The sequence below is a fragment of the Podarcis gaigeae genome (assembly GCF_964106915.1).
Source record: "Podarcis gaigeae genome assembly, chromosome: 7".
NCBI classification, from domain to species: Eukaryota; Metazoa; Chordata; class Lepidosauria; order Squamata; family Lacertidae; genus Podarcis; species Podarcis gaigeae.
The window spans coordinates 61,789,707-61,815,315 of NC_139683.1; the positions used below are offsets into that span (position 1 = coordinate 61,789,707).

Here is a 25,609-nt window from a genome sequence, read left to right on the forward strand (position 1 = left end):
ACAAGCCCTTACTATCAGAAAGTTCTTCCTAATGTTTACTCCTTGCAACTAAGTTCCTTTCAAAGCAATGAGACTTTGTTGAGTTTCGTTGAACTTGGGCCATCTTCTTTGGAGCTTCCTATATAGCCCAAATTGTCAGAGAGTCCTGTTTTATTTCCTCTCCCTCTTCCACTAAAATCAATGAAAACCGAATGTGCTTAATGTTTGATCGTGGCCATTTTGTTTATTTGTTTAAATACGGAATTATAATCTAATATTAAGGCTTTCACTATTACTCGGTTGCATTGGAAGAAATATAATCTAATGATAGTGACAGCTGAGGGTGGGGGGAATGGCTAGCCATGTCATGAGAGAGATGTTCCACAAAGTACAAAATATATTGTAAGATATCTATACACCAAAGCCTAACAGCAACTTTTGAGCCCCTGGATTTGATGGGGTTGCAAACTAATTCATCCCGACTCAACCTGGTTTTCCCTGTCCATGGGCGTACATTTTAGGCACTTCAGAAATGGTCTCCAAACTTAATCCTTTGCTAGTTGAAGGCATTCCTGGCTTTCCTCTACTTTGGCCTCTTAACTATCTCCTGCCTCACAGTCTCCTACCCCCAGCTCACAGCACAGGATGCACCCCAGGGCTGACTCTGGGTTTGAGGAGACCAGGGTAAAGTGCCCTCTGGTAGGCACCCTCCTCTGATGGTGAGTCCTGGCAGTGATGGGATGCTGCAGGCAGAACAGAACTAGATGGCTGTGTCTAGGAATACCCCCAAAGCAAAGGAAAATGGGGCATTGCGAAAAGAAATTAAAATGACAATGCCCCTTCCGATCGTCAGGAGGAAGGGGGGTTGCGGGATCACGACCCGCCCACATTCGCTCTCGCGAGGCTGGCGCCAGCCTCGCGGGAGGCAGGGATTCCCCTAATTATGCATCCCCTGTGACGCCAGCCAATCGGCTGGCGGCAGGGGCGTGACCGTAAAGGGCCACTTAAGGTCGGGGCAGCCCTTGGCTCGCCCCTTCTTTCTCCGGAGACGGCGCGATTTGGTTGTTGTTTGAGCCTTTGCCGCACACAACCGCTGCAGGGGCCGTGGGTTCTTTTCCTTTTGTTGCCGACGAATAGAACAGCGGCAGCGTGCGAAGCCTGGGAACTTGCAGCCCGAGTCCGAGCAGTCTGTGCGCTGCTCTTCCCCGCTTCCGGATCGTCGCGCCAGGAGCTGCTTGGTTATTTTCCCCGGTCGCCGCTCATCAGCTGTGCCTCCGGCTGCCGTCGCCTGTTGCTTGCAGCCCGTCACAGGCTCGTCACAGCCCTTACGTCCTCGTCGACTCGGCGCATCAATCTAAGCAGGTTTTTTCCTAAAGGGCTCTGGAGCGCTGATTTAGCAGCGCGGTGGGCGCCGGGCAGGGGCGGGGGGACTCGGGGGGCTGCGGGATAGCTTGGCCTTGCTTCGTAGGGTCAAATCGGAAGGGGAATCTACTATTTGGGGTACTAATATCGTGTTTTTCGCAGCCGCCTCGGGTTTCGCCATTTTGGAGCTTGGGCGGCCAGGGTGGCTTAAAACTTGCGGATTACTTAGAGGCTCATGCTTGGGGCTTGTTCTGCCGTGGCAAAGAGAATATTTGCTGCTTAGCTTGCTCTAGAGCGTGAAGCGACATCGTTGCTAGGCTACGGGTCCCCGACAGCCACCATTTGCTTCCGCCCACGTGGTCTGAGGGCGGCAGCCATTTTGCCATAGGCAGGCAAGCACAGGAAGCGACACCGCTGCTAAGCTACGTGTCCCCAACAGCCACCATTTGCTTCCGCCCACGTGGTCTGAGGGCGGCAGCCATTTTGCCATAGGCAGCCAAGCACAGGAAGCGACACCGTTGCTAGGCTACGGGTCCCCGACAGCCACCATTTGCTTCCGCCCACGTGGTCTGAGGGCGGCAGCCATTTTATCGTAGGCAGGCAAGCACAGGGAGCTTTACCTTTTGCCTGCACCCCTGCAGCTCATAATAGCGACAGCGGCAGCTTGGGCACACAACAAAGTTTCTCTGGTGACCGCAGCGCCCCCCCCAGCCGCCTCCCTTTTTTTTTTTTTTTTTTTTTTTTTTTTTTTTTTTTACCGGTTATCTTGCCGGCCAGCAGGGCAATTTATCACTAACGACAGTAAGAAGGCCTTTTGTTCTCCAGGGGCATACTTAGCCTCTGGCCTGCCAGCTTAACTTTGCTGGGGATTGTTTCCTGGGTGTCAGACACTATAAATAGGAATTGAATATATACAAATAAGTAAATATATATAGATGAATAAATAAATAATTAAAAACAAACAAACAAACAAACAAACAAACAAACAAAAAATAGTGGATTTGGTAATAAGTTCCATAAATAAAATATTAAATAAATAAATAAATAATATATATATATATAAAATAAAATAAAATAAAATAAAATTATATATAAAATAATCAAATAAATACTTGATCTGCATAAAAACTCGAATTGCAAAGAACTCGATTTGCATAAGCCAGGCATGGAAAGGAACAGCAATCCGCTGGTACCAGCAGGCCCATGTAACCCTCAGGCCCTGGCCCAGCTTTTTTCCGCGCTGCAATCATTCTACGCGCAGTGCAGAACACCCATTTCTCCATCTCCGAACATCGTTGAGGTGTCCCAAGATTGCATACCAGACACCCTCCCCAGTCAACAAGGGCAGGATGGTCCCTCCACTAGTGCTACCGACTTGGTGGAGCAGGCCCCCAGCAGGCCACGGACTCGCCTGCAAGCTGCGCGAACTCAAAAACCTAAGTCAGGCCAGCAAAAAGGCAAGGCGCCTGTTAAAAAACCTAGAGCAGCCGCCCAAAAGGCTAGGCCGGCGGCGGCTTCTACATCAGCCCCCCGGCAAGAGGTGATTGACGTTCCTAGTATATTCCAGGACAACCCTAGGCAACCAAGCACCTCGGAGGAGTCGTCTTCTGAGGAGGAGATGCCACCTCAGCAGACAGCCGTAGCTAGCGACCTGGTCCCCTGTGACGGCACATCACGGGGTGGTAAGCGGAAGGCCAAGAAGAAGCACCGGTCCAAGAAAAGCAAGAAAAGAGACTCTTCGGACTCCGACGACGAAACAGGTACATCTTCCTCAGATGGGGATAGTGACGCTCCAATGGAGACGTATTGGGGCGAAGGAGAAGACACAGGGGTTCCCCAGTGGGTGCATGAGCGGAGGGCCAACTCACACAGGAAGACATTTAATGGCACGCTTGATTGGAAGGATGGGGCGCTGGTCCCAGACGTTAAAGTCTCAACTAACGCGCCTACTGACTTTATTCTGGGCAACCACCTCTCCAAGAGGAAAAGGAACAAGATATTGAATGGCAATTATGTAGATATGTTTTCCTTGTTGCCCCCAATCCAGGTCAAAGGAAAAGGGGAGAAAGTAAAGTACTATGGGAAAAGGAGGTACAGGGCACCTCGGGTGGAGCGTACGTTTGAGAATTGGCTTAATGGCTATCAAGTCTTTATGGCAGTAGTGGCTGGTTGCTATCCTAAGAGGGGCATGCACCTCGTGTCTTACCTGGCACACGTCAGGAGGGCACGCGAGCAGGCAGGAGATGAAGCCGCTTTGGCGTATGATGAAGACTTTAGGAGGAACGCCTCGCTGCTGTCTTCAACGCGCTGGGACCAGAAGGACAACAATTGCTGGTTTGATCATGTCGGGCCCAATATCGAGAGGAAAACCGTTCAGCAACCCAAATCCGGTAAGGTGGAGGCCCAGCGCCGCAAGCAGTGCTGGGACTTCAACAAGGGTACCTGCCTGCGTGTAGCTTGTAAGTACTTGCATGAATGTGATAGGTGCTCTGGCAGCCACCCAGCAATTAACTGCATTAAAGGGAGGCAACAGCCCTTTCGGGGCGGCCGGGGTCACCTCTCCCGGGGTAACAGGGGTGGCTCCGCTGGATACCCAGCCCCCGCACAAGGGACAGCTGGGGCGCGTTACTAACATCTCCCTAAGCCTGGCTTGCTCCCCGATAAAATTGGAGCCCTTGAGAGCACTGTTAAAGTTGTACCCGAATAGACACGCAGCCCACCTTCTGGATAAAGGTTTCTCTGAAGGTTTTAGAATTCCGGTTGCTTTTACACCAAATTCCAGTTGCCCCCCTAACCAGAAATCAGTCTTGGAAAGGCCCGACATTGCGACAAGGAAAATACAAAAGGAGATCTCAGCCGGGAGGGTGGCCGGTCCATTCGAAACTCCGCCTATCGAAGGGCTGCATATCTCCCCACTCGGCATTGTCCCAAAGAAGGCCCCCGGTGAATTCAGAATGATACACAACCTGTCCTATCCCAAGGGAACCTCAGTTAATGATGCCATTCCTCCAGAGATGTGCACAGTGAGGTATTCTTCTTTCGACCAAGCCGTACGGCTGGTGCGGAGTTTTGGCAGGGGAGCCTCTATGGCAAAATGCGACATCGAGTCGGCATTTCGTCTGCTCCCGGTGCATCCGGAAGACTACCGCTGGTTGGGTTTCAAATTCCAGGGAGCTTACTTCATCGACAAGGCAATGCCCATGGGTTGTTCTATCGCCTGTGCGGCGTTCGAGACCTTCAGCACATTCCTGGAATGGGCCCTAAAATTTAGAACTGGCGCACCAGGGGTGGGTCATTATCTCGATGATTTCATTCTGGTGGCAAGTGCCGCTGAGGAGTGCAGGTCCCTCCTCCTGGCTTTTGAGTCCTTAGCTAGTGAACTGGGGGTCCCCCTGGCGAACGAGAAGACTGAGGGCCCGGTCACTACCATGACCTACCTGGGCATTGAACTTGACACCATAGCTCAAACCTCGCGCTTACCACCGGAAAAATTGGTTGCCCTTAGAGAGCTAATCGGCCAAATGCTGCCTTTAAAGAAGGTCACCTTGAGGCAAATCCAATCCCTCCTAGGGCACCTCAACTTCGCCTGCCGTGTGGTTTCCCCCGGCCGTCCCTTCTGCGGCCGCCTAGCAAAGCTGACCGCGGGTTTACGTTCACCCCACCATAGGGTACGCCTTTCCAAGGCAGTAAAGGCGGACCTCCTTGTTTGGTTACAATTCCTGGATGGTTACAACGGCATATCGCTTTGGCAGGATAGTCTTGCTCTGCAGTCAGACTTCCAGGTACATTCGGATGCAGCGGGGTCTTTGGGTTTTGGGGTGTACTTCAGGGGTCAGTGGTGTGCTCAGCATTGGCCTCCCTCCTGGCAAGGTAAACCGATACTTCGAGACTTGACATTTTTAGAATTCTTCCCCATCGTAGTCGCAATCCACTTATGGGAAGACCGGTTTAAAAATCATAGGGTATGTTTCTGGACGGACAACCTAGCGGTTGTGTCTGTCTTGAATAAACAATCGTCGCGTTCACCCAGAGTGGCCTCCCTTTTACGGTACTTTGTCCTTTCCTGCTTGCGGTTGAACCTTCACGCTTCAGCCAAATTTGTCCCTGGTATGGATAATAACATCGCGGATGCTCTATCTCGTTTCCAGATGGAACGCTTTCGCTCATTGGCGCCGGATGCGCAGCAGCAGCCGCAACCGTTCCCGGAACATCTCTGGAATATTGGCAACGAGAAGCAATAAAGGGAGTATTGTCGGCGCTAGCGCCCTCCACCCTGAGATCATATAATAAGGCATGGCTAGACTTCACGTCCTTCCGCATGAAAAAGGAGCGGGTCAAGCCAGGCAGGCCGCCGTCAAAATCGGAAGTCATAGAGTATTTAGTCCACCTTAGGGATCTTGGCCGGGCCCCCAAAACCCTCAATATTCATTCTGCAGCTATATCCTTCTTTTCCAAAACTCTATTTTCCGTTGATCCCTGTTCGCATTTCTTTGTGCGGAAAATGCTTGAGGGCTGGCGCAGGTCCAGGCCCCACGGGCAGGACGGCAGAAGGCCCATAACGCTAGATATACTCACCCAAATTCGTAGGAAGCTTAGGACATTGTGTTGGTCAGGATATGAAGCCAGATTGTTTTCAGCAGCATTTTCTTTCGCATTTTTTGGGGCCCTACGCATAGGCGAAGTGGTCTGTGAGGACCGCACAGCCGCCAAGGGCCTATTATGGGAGGACGTAACTGTGGGCAGCGCACATGTAACGTTAAAAATCCGTAGCTCTAAGACTGACCAGTTGGGCAAGGGAGCCTTGGTTCGCCTTCAGGCGACTCAAAAGGCGGGCCCCTGCCCTGTAAAGGATGCGCGGAAATACCTGTACGTAAGACCTGAGTCTAGTGGTCCCTTTTTCGTGCATTCCGACGGTTCCGCCCTCTCAAAGCAACAGTTCACGAGGGTCATGCGTAAGGCTATCGCCGCCATCGGGCTCCCCCAGGAATTGTACGCTGCGCACTCCTTTCGCATTGGTGCGGCGACCACCGCCGCCCATATGGGTTTACCGGCAGAAAGAATTATGGACATGGGGCGCTGGAAATCTAACGCGTATCAAGGTTATATTCGGAAGCCCTTCTAAATTTCCCTCGGCGTTCCCCCGGGCACTCCTCCTGATCTGGTTTTCCGATTCTCTCATTTCAGGTACTGGCGTGGTTCGACTTTGGATTCTCGGCCACAGCATCGTTTATTGGGCAAGGCGGCGCGCCGAGCATAGGTGCTGGGAAAACGAGTTACGGCTTCCCAGTAGGGTCAAACTGTCATGGATCGCTCGGAGGGGTATGCGCTGGGAAGAGTTTTTCCCAGCAGTATCCAATAAAATTGCGGCCGAGGGCCCACCCAATGCCTTGGTCATCCAGCTGGGCGAGAATGATCTGCCGGCTAGGAAAGGGGTGAACTTGATGTGGAACATTATCAATGACTTAGAGTTATTAAGGGCATCCCATAAAAACATTACAATATTTTGGTCATCTTTGCTGGAAAGGCGATGCTGGCGCAATGCAGAGAAACCTGCGGCAGTGGATAAAGCTAGGAGAATCGTGGAGCGCACGGTGGCACGCAGGGTGGCCGCATTGGGTGGTCGGGTCATTCAGCACCCAGACATACGGTTCAACAAGGAAATGCTTTATCGCTGGGATGGCGTGCATCTATCTGATGCTGGCAATGATATTTGGTTGGCAGACATCTTTCGGGGCGTCAGGGATTGGTTGCAGGTCTGAGGGTATTGGCGGCGAGCCGGTGTCAGGCTCGGTGGCGGTAGGCATTGGCCGGGGTATTGTTATGCAGATGAGGTTGGGGGGGAGGAACGCCATCACCTCCCCCAATGCTTGAAGGGTAGTTCGTTAAAGGACTCCGAGGGGCGACGCCTCGTCCGAAACCTACGGAGGCTAGGGCCTAAAGCGCGCCCCCGAGCGGTAACCCCTCGGGGAGCGCCTAGGGATACGCATCTCGGGTGGCTCCCCCTGTTGGTGTTTAACCCTTCCCGGTTAGACCGGATAGTCGGTTAGGGGCCAATGCCTAAAAGCCAATACCCTTCTTTCCTGTAATCAATAAAGTTGTGGCCATTTTCGCCCATTAACCTAAAACTCTGTGTCTTTGTCTTCATTTGTTCCACCTGTGGGGGGGAGGGTATAGCCACGCAATGCCCCTTCCGATCGTCAGGAGGAAGGGGGGTTGCGGGATCACGACCCGCCCACATTCGCTCTCGCGAGGCTGGCGCCAGCCTCGCGGGAGGCAGGGATTCCCCTAATTATGCATCCCCTGTGACGCCAGCCAATCGGCTGGCGGCAGGGGCGTGACCGTAAAGGGCCACTTAAGGTCGGGGCAGCCCTTGGCTCGCCCCTTCTTTCTCCGGAGACGGCGCGATTTCCCACCCACCCGCCCTCTAGGCCGACACTGACCTTGCTATGGGCTTCGGCTGGTCGCCGCAAGGGGCCTGGTAGGAGTTTTTCCATTTGGCAAATTGGCTGGTTTTGTGAGCCACTTGGTTTTTTCGCCTACCTCGTAGCAATCGTCACAACTTCCTTGGTTTTGGCGGTAGGCATTGGCCGGGGTATTGTTATGCAGATGAGGTTGGGGGGGAGGAACGCCATCACCTCCCCCAATGCTTGAAGGGTAGTTCGTTAAAGGACTCCGAGGGGCGACGCCTCGTCCGAAACCTACGGAGGCTAGGGCCTAAAGCGCGCCCCCGAGCGGTAACCCCTCGGGGAGCGCCTAGGGATACGCATCTCGGGTGGCTCCCCCTGTTGGTGTTTAACCCTTCCCGGTTAGACCGGATAGTCGGTTAGGGGCCAATGCCTAAAAGCCAATACCCTTCTTTCCTGTAATCAATAAAGTTGTGGCCATTTTCGCCCATTAACCTAAAACTCTGTGTCTTTGTCTTCATTTGTTCCACCTGTGGGGGGGAGGGTATAGCCACGCAACAAGACCAGCTGCCTGGCATTGCTTAGAGTATTAGGCTGGACGTCATTTTTAAATGGGGGTGGGTGGGGACAATTGTCAGTTTTGGATCATGCCAGGGCACCCTGGTCCTGCTAGTTGCCCAAGCATGCCAAGAGCTGCTGCCATCCCTGACTGACTATTTACTGCATGGGGTACATCTGGCCTGAAAAACCAATTGCAATTGAAAAGAGTGAATGAAGTGCCCTGGATATGAGTACACGAGGTTATGTGCATGTAAGTCCTATAAGAAAAACCAAAATCCCACAAATCAGATGTCCATGTCTGGCAAAGGAGTGAGAATAGGAGAGAATAAATCTATTCCATACTCCATCCTGTTTTCTGGACAACTGACCTGTAGGATTCTAACTACCCCCCTCAAAAAAAGAGACATATACACAGAGCATTGATTTGCATATGCAATTTCCCATCCAGCCAGGCCTGCTTCTGTCTATGTGTACTTCCAAGATGAATTGGAGCAAGTGCTTCTGTATTTAAGAAGAAGGATAAATTAGATCCTCTCCTATTTAATTAGAATTAAAGGCAATTAGAGCCAAGACAAGTAGATGCAGGAAGAGAGCTGCAATAGAGGGAGAGGACTGTTAATTAACAGAACTAACCACATTTAAACACAGTCCCCCATTCTCATTTTAACCCATCTATTTACTGGAAAGAAAAGTTCTCGTTTTGGTTGTGTGTGTGTGTAAATGCCAAGAACCCCAGTCTGCATCCGTCAGCATGACTTGAAAGGCACAGAGCACCTCACAGCATTGGATCATAGATGATGAACATGGCTTATTTCTAAGTGAATCAATATTTCCCAGGCTCTATTAAGACAAACGTTGCTTTATTTTTAGCCCTGATAGGATATATTGGTACTTTCAAGTGTCATGTCTATTGTTATAGAATAAACGGGCAAGCAACTTTTCATTCCTCTGCTGTTCAACGCAAAGGGACTTTGCCAGGGTGACAAAGTATTTGGATAAATTTACTAGTCCATCTGTATTTCCACAGTATTAGGAACTATTTACAAACAAGCCCACAAAAGTTAGCTATTCCACCTACCCACACTTATCTAAAGTAATCATATTTGGCTCCAGAGTTGCAGGTTTCCTTGTCTGGTTGCCCAAAGGCAATTCTTTATTAGCCACAGGCAAACAAGGGATCAGCTATGTACATTTGCATTGCACTATTAATTATGCATAAGAGCAACCCCACAATTAACTTAAACTTGGTGGGTTACATTTACACCATCCATCATGTTTTCTATATCAAATGCATGTCTATGACATCATACATCAGCTTTGCACATTATTACAGAAAATGGGGAACAAATGCCTAGCAGATGCAATTTTGCTCATTCGGAAATCCAAATGAAATTAATATGTGTCCAACCTAAAGGCAATTTAGGTTCCAAATGGGTTTGCTCAAATAGTCATTAAATTTGCTTGTCATTAAACTTCTGATGAAGCCGTAAAAGCAAGTTATTCCATTATTCCATTCCAAAACAGATTACCCTGAAATTTTGAACAGGAAAGAAAACCTTAGAACAGAGTTACTGATTCTTTCCTATTACCTTCGTTACTTGCATTCCAGCAGCTATGATACCCAAAGTAAATCCACCTGAAGGCAGAAATATATGGAGGGAGCAGAACCTGCCCATATGGAGGGAATCCAGCCGATTTCTATAGGTACAGCTAGGACAGAAAATAAATACAACCGCCAGTGTGTGACATACCGGGGGAAAGAAACCTTTTTAACTATGGCAATAAAATTGATTTCACAGATATTTAAGCACTCGTGAATGGAGGAGAAATCCACTTAGAACTAATGTTGTTAACACAGGAGAGAGCCGTTTTCTTTAGCTTAGGTATCTTTTGTGCAAAATTCTATTTCAGTCACGCTTATTCCTAACAGAGGAAATGGTGAGGGTTCATTCTATTTTATCATAAGGTTGAGCCTTTTAAAATGCTTATTTATGGCCTCATATTAAAGAGAGATTTTCCTTCAGCAACTTATCAACAATTTCCAAATAACAGTCTGTGACCCCTTGCGGTTACAGCGTGGTGCTGATAACACCAAGGTTGCAGCTTCAATCCCCATATGTGACAGCTGCATATTCCTGCATTGCAGGGGGTTGGACTAGATGATCCTCAGGGTCCCTTCCAACTCTACAATCTTATGGTTCTATGTGGGCTGCCTTCCATATGCATAGCAAAATTTCACCTTTCATGCCTGACAGTGGGAAGATCCTCATTACATATTGTTTTATTGTACTCCAAGAAAGGAAAACAATGCTCCTCGCAGGCATGGAATTACTGGTTGTGCTATCCAAACTCTGAGCCAATTTTCAGTTTACATTTTCTACTCAAACATAGATATTCCTGTACAAAACTCACAAGCAAATTATATAGATACCATCCACTTCTCTTTTGGAGTGCTTCCAGACAAACTGTCTATTGAGCATTCATCCTGACTGGTTTGCTGGGAGATTAGATAATTATGGCTATTCATCAAGCAACCATCTTGATCTGTTTGTAAAGGACATTAAATGATGTGGGCTACTCATCTCAATTGGTTTCTTCTTGGTCCTTTGTCATCCATCCCTAGGTCCATAGTGTAAAGTGGGAATTAGCCATCAGAGAACTGCAAATCTGGAAGGGATATGTGCCCCAATCCTATGCTTGCTTACTCACAAATTCATCCCAATGAATTCCATAGTACTTACACCCAAGTAGCTTTGCACAGTGAAGTATGATTTTCCCATACCCCCAACAAAGGCCTGAACAACTTTTGACCACCAAGCCAAAAGAAGCAAATTGGCCAAATATGGAATGGCCGCTGAGGACCATTTTGTATTGCAAAAGAGGAAGGGAATCGTGCACAATGTTACCTGGACTACGTTCAGCTTGCTGGGTAACAAATCATACATATGTGATGTAATAGAAAAATGCTATGAATACTGATACGCCTTATAAGTTGTAAAAAAAGAAGAAGCAAAAAGCAAAAAAGCTGATAAACCACCAATGAGACCACGAACAAGATTTCAAACCTCAAAAAAGCAATTTTGCTGCACTTGTGTTCCCACTACAAGCCCAGCATGGAACTGAATTTATGATCTTATTTCATGTTCACAGCTACTACAAAGAGACTACAGAAAGTCACCCTGCAGTGGTAAAAAAGTTGTTCTGATCTTTTCAAAAGACAAAGGTAAGATTGTTCAAGCCCATGAGGCTTTTTGTGTTGTAGAGTGAAAGGTTAAAAAACAACAACCACCAAACTGAGACTTCCCTGCAATATAGGATCTACAGTAGATCAGAATCCAGGCAAACCTGATCTGTTCATCAGTGTCTGAAGATGAAAGTGTCTGAAGCTCCAGGGAAGCCCTGTCCAAAACCCACCACTAGTCTTGAGCTGCTGCTAGAAGCCACCTAAGTATTTAAGTCTGTCTCCTTTAAACATAACCCTCTTGACTCCCTCTTCTCCCAAAGGAGTCGTGAGATCACTATAAAGTAACTGATTGGAGGATCAGAGTCAGAGCCAACTGTTTGAGGGAAGTAATAACTGGCTTTTAATTATTTCTGCAGCAAAACTTACCTGGGAGCAAACTGGATGCAATGGGGCTGAATTTCTGAGTAGTCACATATAGGATGATAAGAGAGTAGGGAAAGCACTTAAATAAATCTGGTCAAAAAGCGTTATGAAGAATAAATATATAGTCTGCAACTGGATTTTTAAAAAGACAACATCCCCCAATGTTATCTCAAAACACAATTTGCTTTCATATTGTTATATATTTCACTTCTAATTTGTACACCACCTTTCTATATTACTATAAACAAGACAATTTACAAGGTGGAGAAACAACAAAGATCACACACTTTATAACAATCTGATCCAAAACAAAAATGTCATAATAAAAACATAATTTTGAAATAAATGAATTAATAAAATAATAATAATAACTTGTAATTAGGCCAATCCCATTGAAATGATCAGAGAATAAACCTTGGAAGAAATGCTTATGTGTTCATTTTAAAGCATCATAAAATTTCATAGATATTTACTCTGCACATTGCTGATTTAACACCAGACAAATTTTTAACACTTGCATTGTAAGTGATAGCTATCTAGCTACATTCTCCCTCTGTCCCCATGCTGATGACAATTATAAAGATTGGTTCTCTAGGTATACATTAAACTAGATAATCTATTTCTTACAAAATTGCAGCGCACTTGGCATCATTCAAATCCAAGACAAAACAAGCTCAATTGGACTCTGTGCAAAGTCTTGAACAAGTTGGGGGAAACCCCAGCATCATCCTGGCATGTAGATTTCTTGAATTTCCTTAACTTGCCAGACTCCATTGGCTGGCCAAGAACATGCATAATAGCTGAAATCCAATGTTTATTCTAGCATATTCACTCCAGCTGCAATAGCCATGCCATACAAAGTCATTTTATGTGTGACATCTCTTGACTTCTGTTGGCAGAGCATTGAGAGCTGCCTTTTAGCTGGACAGTGCCATTGGTGTTACTACATTTTATTTCTTTGCAACTGAGGAAAAGGAAATAACCTCTCAAATATGTAGATATTTGTAGGGCTGCACTGTTAGGCTGCAGTGTTAAGCACGGATAAGCCCCGCTGAACTCAGTTGAATGTACTTCAACTGAGAAAACACACATAGGATTGCACTGTACATTTGCCAATGCAGGGTCTCTATTCCCTGCCACATCTGGAACCAGGACGAAGCCTATCTGAACACTCTTGCTGGTCTGCAATGGCTTTCCAAGAAACACACAGCTAAAATCAGCCTCATGTTTCTGAGCTACTACAGAATGCAGCTGTGCTATTTCCTGCTGCTACTCATGCTGTGGCACATGGGTACGAAAACACTCCCTTTGGCTCACCCCAGTGGCGTAGCGTGGGGGGTGCAGGGGTGCGCAAATTACTTGCCTTGCCCCGGGTGCTGACAACCCTCGCTACACCACTGGCTCACCCCAATCTTCCTGCCCTTTTGGCGTCAAAACAGAACCTGATGGCACAGGGCAAGGAAACAGCACATGGAAGTGGGAGTGCAGCCATTAGTTCTCATTATAACAACTGCGCAATACGTACCCAGCTTTAGAATGGTCTTATTTGTGGATCTGGCATTTGTGCATCTCCCATTAACAGCATGACCTGATAAGAGCATCACAGCTTATTGCTTGCTCCTTTTTTCAAGCTAGAGAAGCGGTTCTTAACCTTTTCTGGGTCAGAGACCCCTTTAAGAATCTGATGAAAGCTACAGACCTCCTTCCCAGAAAACTGCACAGAAACACATGCACAGAAAATTGTGCATACAATTAATTTTATTGCTTCATTTTGTGTGTGTGCCCTGAAACCCACCCATACTAGGGGATCCATGGACCACAGTTTAAGAAGCCCTGAGCCACAAAAACTGAAGTCTTGATTTTACTGGCTACAGGAAAGTTTCAGGAGTCCACGTTTTGTTTTTTAAGAAGAATACTAAATCAGGTAACAATGGATGATATTAAATTTGGCTCATTAAATTTAATGGACCTAACTTAGTCATGTCCATTAATTTCAATAGGTCTACTCTGAGTAAAGCTTAACTGAATGCCACCCAATGCAAAGAAAAACATTTTTGCCCAGTTATCATTGAAGTGGAGCCTTCCGAGTTCTCAGTATGCTTTGTACTCCCACTACTGTATATCTATACCAGCTTCCTGAATCTGGTGTCCTCCATACATTTTGGACTACAATTCCTATTACTCCTGACCATATATTTGTATTTGCTGCAATCACATCCACTGTCACATGCAGTATAGATTAAGATACTGTTCCACAATGGCCTGTACATTTAGGGCATAATATACTAGGAAGTTTGTCTGCTCTGTTCTTATAGTGTTCCCATTTATATCAAGGGGAACTGTAAAAGTAGCATGAAGAAATGAATATGATTTGCAGAGGGATGGCCCCCTCTTGGGTATATTTGGAAATATACTCTCTCCTCTCCCCCCCTCCCCATGCAAAAAGTGCAGCCTAAGAGTTTGGGGAATCTACAAGTATTCTAAACTCACAGGGCACTAGCATGTCAATGGCGCACAGAGTGAAACCAGTACGTACAAGCCAATATAATAAAATACTGATTTTTCTTGAAATCTAATGAAACAATGCAAGTCAAAACAGAGAAGCAAATTATTAATTTAATCTTATTAGAAGGGCAGCTAAAGGTTGCCCCATTTAATTGCTTGGAGAAACAGAGCAAATCCTTGCTACTCCCAAACCACATAATTGCCTCCGCATGTGCAGCCTCTGACTGTTCAGCAACATAGATAGCAGCAGTAATAGTATAATTATAACTTACAGCTCAAAGAGGTAAACAAAACTGTTGGCTCTCAGCCATTTCTTTTGCAAAGAATAGTAGTGCATATCTGCATATGGGCCTTACTGCTGGAAAGCCTATTAAATACAAATACAAGCAAAAGCTCTACTTGATGCAACTTATCGCAGCTGCTATCTCAGGACAATACAATGACCAGATGAAAGAAGCCTAGAAGTAGCAGCTGGCAGGCAAAACAGCAATGCAAGCAGCAGTTGAGCAGCAGGAGTTGTAATCATAAATGCATTAAGTGAGAAGCGAGATAGAGAATGCATCCAGGGCCTCTAGAATTGTTTTAGTTCTGACTGCACTGAATTGGAAGAAAAAACAAATCACATTACTTCTTACTTTATATATATATCAGCATGCATCAATAATTCTGCAGCACATACATGCAGTTTCTGAAAAGAATTCCTTTTCTTTCATTGGTTTATGGACATCCCATTCAGCACCACATTTGATTGAACAGCTCCTGATGCTCAGGTTAGTTTTGCCTTTTCTTCCTTCATAATTCCTCCTATTTCCAGTATTTAGAGGTGGGTGCCGCTGTTTATGTAGCCAAAGCACCACCACCAAGCAGAAGGGGGAGCCCTCATCAGGCATGGGGAAACTTTGTGGTTTGGAGAAGTACAGAAATCTTCAGTGAGGAAACCCTGAAGGGCTCCGAGGAAGACTGAATGTGTTCAGTAGCCATAGGAATGCTGACTGTTTAGTTCTTTTATGGTGATGGTCTTGGTGGGACCAGGTAGGAGGGGTAACGGAATGGAATCTCCTGGAGGAGGGCATGACTGGCTGACTAGAACACTAAACAGGACACTCCACACTGCAAACATTTTGTCTCAGAATATTGTTCCGCAGCTACTAAAGTTTCCAGCTGACAAACTGTAAATAGCGATACGGCAAAATGTGAAACCTAAAAGGGCTTGTTCTGTTGAAGTACAGTGCATAAAGACATTGCACTGGCAGTCTGTAAATATATGAATATTACATCTTAAGAAAAGCAGTAAGTTCATACATAAGGAGCCCTGTACTTCAGGGAATCAGACAACATTCCAGTATGCCTTCTTTAAAAATAATGCAAATAAATTGTGCAATTTTGAATGACAGCATCTATGTTACCAATCTGGATTGTGAGTAAAGGAATAAATAAATCCCCAAACAGTGCAAAAGATCTTGTACCTTAGCATTTTCAGGGCCAAACTCTCTATGCAAGTAGTTAGGATAAATTTCCTTAAGCAACTGTTGGTCCTTATCCAATTTAAGGGCCCTTGTTTTGTACTTTATGATTAAAAAACAACACACACCACCAGAACTAAATGCTTACTACAGAGGCTTTTTTTCTCATTAACGTAAACATTGCTTAGCAACCAATTTGCACCACATTTTTTACATTCAAAGCATCAAATGGCAGATGGATTAATGAAAACATCCTCCAGCACTCTGCTGAGTATTTACACTCCCATGAAGAGATATTTCTTTGAATGAGCCCAATGAGAGACAGCATGGTCTTTAATAGGTGGGGGGAGCCTTTCCTTTCCTCAATGCACATGTTAAAAGTGAGGAGAAGAGGTAACAGCTAGGCTAGCATTCTTGCCATGCCTGCTTGGGAATTAAAAGCTATATGAACCTCTCAGCCTTGACAGAGAAGGAACTGGAAGGTTAAACGATGAAGGCATTAAGTGACTTGAAGGTGCCTTCCCTTTAGCTGTTTATGATTAAACTCTAATCTGTTTATAATGGCATGACATAGCATTATCCATGACAATATTGTCCACTGTAGACTCAGCAGCTTAGCAACTATGCCCAATCTCCTTTCAATAGCACCTCAAACCCTTCCATCATGCTGTCCCAGACCCTTCAGTCTCTGATTGTTCTATCTTCAGTCGCACATTTTAAAAAACCAACACAATTTGGCATCACTTTGTGGTTCCTGAGTTATATAGTTATAGCTGCCATAACCAAAAATGATGTGTGTGCATATACACACACATTCAATTAATGACCAGAAAGGAATTAATGACATGTCACCCAAAGCAATCAGCTGGTCGATGAAGGTACAGTTTGCATTTTACATCTTACTAGGTGCAAAAAGACAAGAAGGTCAGAGAGGAGTGGAGGAGAAACACACCCATTTCAATAATAGGCAGAGAACCACAAGATTGCAAACCCCCAGCTCAAGCAATCTTTTAGCATGCTGAGAGACAGGGAGTTCCAGCAAAATTACCCATAGTTTCCAGTATATATTAGCTTAACCCCAAAAGCCTCCAGATATTTAATGGAAATAATTGAAGGATTGCCGTTTGCTCCAATTCAGGGGTAAAATGTGGCTGCTTGGACACAGATCTGGAAAGCCCAGACCTGTTCCTAGAAAGCATGAAACAAAGGGAAGCATGTATGAGCTCTCAATTCTGTCAGACTTTTCATGAGTCTGAAAGCCTGAGTGAGGAAGGTGCTCAAGAGGTCACAATTGTCTGGGGCAGCCACCACTTCCCCTTCCTCCTCCCTTCCTTCAGAAGCAGGTAAAGAGCAGGTTGCAGGAGGAAAGAGCCCTTTGAGGTGAACAGCAAAGCATGAAAGGGCAAATGTTGGAGGTGCAGAAGGAGGATGCTTGGGAAGCCAGGATTATGGAGGAGGTAAAGAGGCAATTCTGGACTAAAGGGCTTGAGTAAAGTAAAGGTAAAGGTACCCCTGCCCGTACGGACCAGTCTTGACAGACTCTGGGGTTGTGCGCCCATCTCACTCAAGAGGCCAGGGGCCAGCGCTGTCCGGAGACACTTCCGGGTCACGTGGCCAGCGTGACATCGCTGCTCTGGCGAGCCAGAGCCGCACACGGAAACGCCGTTTACCTTCCCGCTGGTAAGCGGTCCCTATTTATCTACTTGCACCCGGAGGTGCTTTCGAACTGCTAGGTTGGCAGGCGCTGGGACCGAGCAGCGGGAGCGCACCCCGCTGCAGGGATTCGAACCGCCGACCTTTCAATCAGCAAGTCCTAGGCGCTGAGGCTTTAACCCACAGCGCCACCTGTGTCCAAAGGGCTTGAGAGACCTGCAGATAAGATTGCGCATGAGGCTGCTATATTGGATGCTCACCTGATGAGGCAGCAGAACTTGAAGAGCATGGAAGTGTGGTGTTCAGGTAACTGTGGAAGGCACTAATGAGATCAGAGGAAGAAGGATACTTGAAGGAGGATGGTTGGCTGGCTGGAGGATGAGTGTTCTCTGGAGGTGCTGGATCATTGGGCAAAATATAGCAGGGCTGTCCCCTTTTTGCTGGCTCTGATCCAGGGCCTTCCAGAGCATAAAATTGTAGAGTTGGCAAGGGACCCCATGGGTGATCTAGTCCCACCCCCTGCAATACAGCCTGCAAGTATGTGACACTCCCTCCCTGTCGTGCCAAAGTGCTTCAGTGAGGCATGATTTCCAAGAGAAGGCTCTATCTGCAGGAGGTGGCAACCCTACAAAGGCTGAGGGAATGACAGCTTGAGAAGGGAGAATGGGGAAGAGTGGATTGAGATGGGCCAGGCTGGGGAACCGCATCCCTTGAGATGCTCTCAGCCTCCATCTCCCATCCTGCCTGCCCTATTAGCTATGCCAGCTGGTGCCCATTTGGACTTGGGGGTCCCAGCAAGAGCTAGGAACCCCAGCCTAGGCTGAGAGAGGAGGAGGAGGAGGAGGAGGAAAGCAGCTCTGGCAGCTAGCAGGTGGCTTTGAAAGGGAATGCAACTCTTCAGATAAAACGCTGTGCAGGGGGCGGGGGGGGGGCAGCAGGGGGCGGGGCCGGAAGCTCAGAGGGAGAGCCAGAGGCAGAGAGGCGGGAGAGGCGCCCAAAGGCAGCAGCAACCTTTGGAGAAGCCGAATGCAGCGGGGGAAGCCGGTCTCCCTCCCCTTCCCCACCTCTGCACCCAGCAGACACCAACCCGCGCCTTCCAGGGCTACTCCACATTCTCAACTTCGAGGTCACCGTTGTTCGCCTCGCCTCCAGTTCCAGACAGAGAATCAGGCGCTGTCACCCAAACAAGTCTAGGGATGAACGCCTCGCCGCCGCCCCCCGCCCCCCACCGCCTCAGCTCCTCCCCAGTTTCCAGCCGCGTGTGTGTGTATGTGTGCGCGCGCGTATTGCACCAGCGCCTTGGAAGGGCGGGATCGTGGGGGGAGAAAAGCGAGGGTGACAGCCAGGACATGTCAGGGATTCACATTCCTGCAGCGGCTCCCCCCCCCCCCCGCCACTTCTGCACCCAGCAGACACAAAGCGGTGTGTGTGTGAGAGAGAAAGATTGTGTTGCAGATATGTACAGCAATAGCAACCTCAGGTTTCCACCAGGGCGAAGAAGGGCTTTGCATGAGAGGCTTGGGGTTGGTGGGGTTGGGCGAGGTGGGCGCCACTCACCTGCCTCGAGGTTGAAGGAGATCCTGGCCTCCGCGAGGTAAGGGGTGTCACTCTTGGACCGGACTCTCCTGATGGGTCTCCGGTCTATGTCCTCCTCGGAAGATGCCGCCATTAATGTGGGAACGGTGAGCAGGGTCGCCCGGCGAGCTGGTGAGGGAGGAAGAGGAGAGAGAGGGGTGGAAAGGAGGAGGAGGAGGAGGGCGCACACGCATAGGAAGGGGGAGGGGAGAGAGAGAGAGAGGAGCAGGGACACACGGAGAGAGAGAGAGGGAGGGAGGAAGGAAGGAAAGAGAGGAGGGGGAAAAGAGAAAAAGAAAACCCGTCAAGGATCTGTGGACTGGAGTGGAGCTGGAAATCCTGCCCTGCCACCCCTTCTCCTGGCAGCCCCAGGGGCAGAGCCAGAGTCCCCACGTGGCACCCTGCAGAGCCTAACAAAGCACGAAGCCTGGTGGTCGCCTCTAAAGCCATCGATGCAACGGTGAACGGTGGCTCTTTAGTGGGCTGGGCCACCTCTAGCCCAGCAGATTTGCAGATCAATGTTTAGCGTGCTTTGTTGTGTTGCTCTCTCCCTCTGTGTGTGTGTTGCTTCGGGTTTCCTGGGCAAATGTCCCAGCGGAGGAAGCAGGTGGAAATGTCTTGAGTTGTTCAGAGAGAGCAATGAAATACAGGCGCCAAACTTTTTTTTAAATGCTGAATGCTTAGGAGATAATGAAAAAAAGATGGGAGGGAGTTGCTTATGCAGTCACCAGCCCTTCATACAGCTGCTGTTAGCACACATATTGACAGTAGACATGCCTTTTAAAAAGAAAAAGAAATAAAAGGATAGGGCAAAGATAAGGCCCTTATCCAAAAATTAAGTACCTCTGGTCAGTGGCGTAGCGTGGGTTGTCAGCACCCGGGGCAAGGCAAGTAATTTGTGCCCCCAACCTGTGGATTTGCGCCCCCTAACCCGTGGATTTGTGCCCCCTACCCCCCAGATGTTGCGCCCGGTGTGGCCGGGCCCCCCTGCACCCCCCACGCCACGCCACTGCCTCTGGTCATACTTGTTAAGGATTAGACACTCTCTGCATTTTTACATGATCTCTCAGGGTTACCACTTTTTTATCCCACCCAAGGAACTCAAGACAGCTAATGCAAGATTATATAGTGCTTCAAAGTGTTCAAAGCACTTTCCATACATTTTCCACAACCCTGTATGGTAGACTAGCATTATTACTCCCAAACTGCGCTATGTGTGTGTGTGCGTGTGCACATCTTAAGGCTGAGAGAGAATGTCTTGTCTTGTCCAAGGTCACCTAGTTTAGTTCTGGAGTGGGCAATAAGGACCATGTGAGAATGGTTCCAGAATTCGGACTAACGATTTTGACCATCCAAAAACCAAATGGTTGACTACCCTTATGAAACAGTCTATGGACATGAGAAGCTAGTCATACCCTGGGTGGGTCTAGCTCTGCATTGACCACAACTCTCCAGTTTTTCAGACAGAGTTCTCTCCTAGCCCTACCTGAAGATGCTGGAGATCTGTACCTGGGACCTTTGGTATGTAAAGTGGATGCTCTACCACTGAGCTATGGCCCTTCTCCTCCTATGCTGGCCATACTCTGGGAAGTCAAGCATACAAATGCACCCTTTTTACAAGACCTCACAGAGAGGAAACATGGCTTTAGGTGTTCCACCATATTCTGTTCTGGGGAGGAGAAGAGCCATAGCTCAGTGTGCTTTGCACACCGGAGGTTCCAGGCTCAATTCCTGGCCTCTCCATGAATTGGTGTTGATGGTACTTAGTTGGCAGTATGACCTATGTTCTTCATGGTTCCTTGTATCTGGAAATATGGCCATCGATCCTTCATTATGATGACTGAGCAGCCAGCATGATATGAAATATGTAGCAATGGCTGAAGCCAAACCTTGCAGCAACACCTGTGTTATTAGTCCCATTCAGGCAAGGTGCTAAATGACCTTGAACCAAAGGCTACTTTCAGGCATCCTTCATCTTTCTGAATTTTCCTCTATAGGAAATGAATGTTTAAGGGTGACTTGCTTATGAATGGCACTGAAACTACAAGCATGTGCCCTGCACTTATCCGAAGATCCTCATCTGGTTCTGTCCCTCTAAGCAGCAAAGCCAATGGCTGTCAGCAACCCTTTTGCCTTCTCCATACACTTTGATAACAGGGGAGCTTGTGAGAGACCTCATTGCTGCTGGATCCCTTGCCACATTCCAATAAAGATGGCTCACACAAGCAAGACAAGTTGGATTTTTCAAAAACAATAATATTAGAGGGTTTTATACTCTCCTCCTAAACAAATTCCCATGCTTAAGCTGCAGCTCCAGCTTTTGTTTGTTTTGGCAAAAGGACTTTTGTAAAAATAAAAATTCAAGAATAGGTAATGACAATCTTTCATAATTAGAATTACAGTGCATCTGTCCCTGTGATTTCTGGCCCAGCAAAATATTTTCTTCAAAAATACCAGTTTGTGGAAGCTCTGCATTTTCTCCTGCTAGGAAATCCAGCCCAAGGGATTTTGCTTACTTTCTCTGGACTTGCGTATCTATAAACCCAAAACCTTCAGCTGTTCAGCTTCAAGAGTATCAAGAATAATCTGCATTTTTTGCCTGTAGTTGAAAGAAATTTCAGCTACCTGGCAACACCCATGAAGAAATGTGCATATCTTTGTGTTTAAAAAAATCTCCCAGAATTTCAAGAGGGGAGGGCAGATCCAGACTTCCCAGTGTGCATTTTGAACAAACAAGTCTCTGGGCGACACCTATTCACTAATTTTAATTGGGATACTAACAATGTTAATTGAGGGGGGGGGGTTGTTGTTGTTTTTTTAAAAAAATCTATGACAGAAAAATGGCTCATTAAGTAATCACCTGCATTTGTATTATAATTTGTTATCATTTTCTTCCAAGAGCGCTTCCTTCCTTGACTTTCCTCTGACATGAAGATGAGTGAATGAATAGGCCCATCCTATGAATATCTACTCAGACATGAGCCCCATTGAGTTTCAACCCTATGCACATTTTCCTGAGAGTAAGTCCCACAGAATATAGGGGCTATAAAGAGCAGCATACTGTAAATCAGTTTGTTTTGTACATATCCCTTCAAAATAATATGTAACTGTCAGTATTCAGAGGTTCCTGAAACACATAATGTAATAAATAAATCCCATCCACTTCCTTGCCTCAAATTTAAATCAATGCTCAACTATACACACATGTAAATGGGAAGTTAAACTGGATGCTGCTTTTCATCTGTAGGTTAGGGAGAAAACTCAAACGGCAGTCCCTTGCCTTATTTTGTGTCTGTCATGTACAGAATCTTTTATTCAAAGAGTAAAGAACATAAGCAAATGTTAAAATATAAGCCAGAATCTTTTATTCAAAGAGTAAATAACATATGCAAGTGTTAAAATATAAGCCAGGATAGCTTCCTGGTGAGGTGATAGTCTAGGTAATGGGCTATTAAGGGATCAAAGGAAGTGGATCTGTGCCAGATACCAAATGAGTGAACCTCCCTCCCTCAACTGGCTGGTAGTTAGAAAGAAAAAGTTGAGAGTTCAGAGAGTTGAGTGATGTGAGCTAGAAGCTAGAAGCAGAAAACAAACAGGCTGGGAAGCCAGATAGTCAGAGTGATGCTTGATTTCTTGAATTTTTTAATCAAAAAAGTTTTTTGTTGCTGCTTTTACTACTTTGTTGTTTGTTGAGCCAGGCTCCTTTGGGAGGCAGGGAAGGAGAGAAATTGAATATGCAAATGAACAAACAAATTATCCCTGGAACTGACCAGAAGGAAAAGGCTTCCAATTCCTCTTAATTATGTCCCCACATTGCAATACTTTGTAGAAAATGGTTGGTAAAAGCATATGCCATTTATTCTCAATGCCTACCAAAAAGAGTACTCAATTCTGCAAGCCACTGAAGACCCCTTTCTGGCCACTCCTTTCTCTTCCTCAAAGAGCTGCTATTAAAAATGCCATAATTATTTGTTACAGCTATTTTAGTGGGGGTAGCTAAGAGATGGCTATACCTGGTGTATCAATGTGTACCAAACACACACGAGTCCAGTTTGGCTTTTTCATCTGTTTCCCTGTGGTTCATCCTGAGAATTCCCAGTTACAGTTGCTGCTTCTCAGCAATGATTCATGCGAGACCCGTGGCTGAGAAATGTGTCACCCTCACTCCCCCTTATCTGGATACTTCGGCAATCTGATTTATCGGGAGCAGACGAGTGCCTGGACGTGAAGGGGATGTAAAGTATATTGACTGTTATGCAGTAACATGGAAATAATGGGCCTGTTTTATTGTGCATGTCAACTGTGGGTGTTGATTTTCATGTTTTGATGAACTCGTTTATTGTGTATTTTAATTGTGTGTGTTTATTTTATTTTTTTGCATCTTCTTTTATACTTGTAAACTGCTTAGGAGGCACCTTGGCATAAATTTAAGGCTTATTAAGTTTAAGTTCATATAAATATAAAACTTAAACCTAATGCTGTACATACACATTTTTTTAAAAAAATGGCTATCACTAAGCCTTCCTTTTTAACCAGGCCTTTGGTGGATCTGATTGACATCCTATGCCCTTTTAAAATGTGGCTCTTTTTTGGGGGGGGGGGGTTGTTATTCAGTTGCTGTTTTAATTTTTATTATATATATTGTGGTTTTTATGTTGATCTTTTCTGTGAACCACTCTGAGACCTCTGGGTATAGGGCAGTATATAAATTCAAAGAAGAAGAAGAAGACGACGACCCATGGCATGTAAGAGATACAGTGGTACCTCGGGTTAAGTACTTAATTCATTTTGGAGGTCAGTTCTTAACCTGAAACTGTTCTTAACCTGAAGCACCACTTTAGCTAATGCGGCCTCCTGCTGCAGGAGCACAATTTCTGTTCTCATCCTGAAGCAAAGTTCTTAACCGGAGGCACTATTTCTGGGTTAGCGGAGTCTGTAACCTGAAGCATATGTAACCCGAGGTACCACTGTACAGTAAAACTGAACTACAATAAGTCAGAGGGGAAAAAATAATCTCTGTGATCGGAATGTGTGACTTGTTCATCTTGTGTTGGCCTTCAACCAGTATATGAGCCAACCTTCTGATAGCACAGATCTCACGATCCCCAGGATTGGGAAAATGTCATTTTACAGTGGGTCAAAAAGAGGTCCCCATATTCTAATGATTTGGTAGAAGCTCCCTCCCAGTCCACCAGGTTGTATAAATGATTCTGTGTAATATCTACAAAGCAAGCGAGGCTAGCACTTGTAACAATTATGGGGAAACTCCTAATTGGCCCAGTGACCATCCACTGACACGACCAGAGTTACTGCTGGGCTAAGATTGCCCATTGGCTTGCAGCCTGTTCCAGAGCCTTGAATAGATTTGAGTTCTGGTGGCACCATGCACTGGTGCATAGCTTTATACTGCCTTTCTCAATAACAAGAGGCTACAGTTCCTAACGAAAGCTGAAAACCTCCACCATCTATTTAAACGTCTACCAATCTAAATAACAAACTTGTAAGCCCCCATAATGTTTAGATCCCCCTTTTGCACTCATATATATTGGTTGTTACCCAATGGCCTCTAAACACATTAACAGAGGAACTGCTAGACCAGTGCAATGGCCCATCTAATCTAGCAATCTGCTCTCCCAGTGGCCAGTCCGATGCCTGTGGGGAAACCTGCAAGCAGGACCAAAGCACAAAAGCACTCTCCCCTCCTGCAATTCACAGTAACTAGGATTCAGCAGCACATGGCCTCTGACAGTGGAGGTAACCTGGATATCATTCCAGACAGAGGGATTCACTTGCATCCCAGAGAAGCGCAAGAGGTACATAGCAGGGGGCCCTGCTTTATTTAGGCAATTCTCAATGTCTCCAAACTGTTTTAAACTGAATGTAATCTTTGATCCACTGGTTTCACATAATCAGTTTGAAACAAGATGTTCAATTCATGCAGCGTATTTTAAGCAGTCGTTGGGCATAGTTAGAATTTGCACAAGTCAATAAGCAAGAAGCAGAGGCAGTCAGTTTTATCCACTCTGCCACCTGCTGGTGCAAAGAGAGATAAAACTGAAGAAATGCATTGAGGGGTAGCTCAGTGAAATCAGAAACACATCAAATGACTTTGAATCAAGTTCTCGGAATCAAGAATAAATAATAATTTCAGTTCTGGCCCTCTGACAACATTAGGAAGATTGCGTAGGTATTTCAAAATTAGCACAACGATGAATGAATTCAGAATGTTGGTTCAGCATTTGCCAAGGAAGTAGGCACTTGGAAAACTGATGTACTGTTCACATGCACAATTAATGCAGAAACTCTTTATTACTGAGGCCACCCTTCTTTTGATTGAGGTGGATTTACACAGGCCACAGAATGAAGTGGGAAGTGTTCCGAGGCAGTCAAGTACTTTATAACTCTTCCAAACAGAACATCATTTAAAAATATGCCTACATTATAACTCAACAAAAATGAAAGCTCCCTGCAAGGAGAAAATTAGCACAACAAGGAGAAAT

The 25,609-nt window shown here is 46.4% G+C and overlaps 1 protein-coding gene across 5 annotated transcripts in view; it reads right to left on the reverse strand.

Moving 5' to 3' along the window:
• PHACTR1 (phosphatase and actin regulator 1) overlaps positions 1–25,609 on the reverse strand; it is a 253,070-nt gene that overhangs the window by 222,028 nt on the left and 5,433 nt on the right. For 4 of the 5 annotated variants that reach the window (XM_083747291.1, XM_083747290.1, XM_083747295.1 and 1 more), the window contains exon 3: positions 19,092–19,238. In XM_083747291.1, coding sequence (XP_083603417.1) covers positions 19,092–19,238 — 147 coding nt within the window. Of the gene's footprint in view, positions 1–19,091; positions 19,239–25,609 lie in introns of those variants that run through there. The other variant, XM_083747288.1, reaches the window with a different exon arrangement.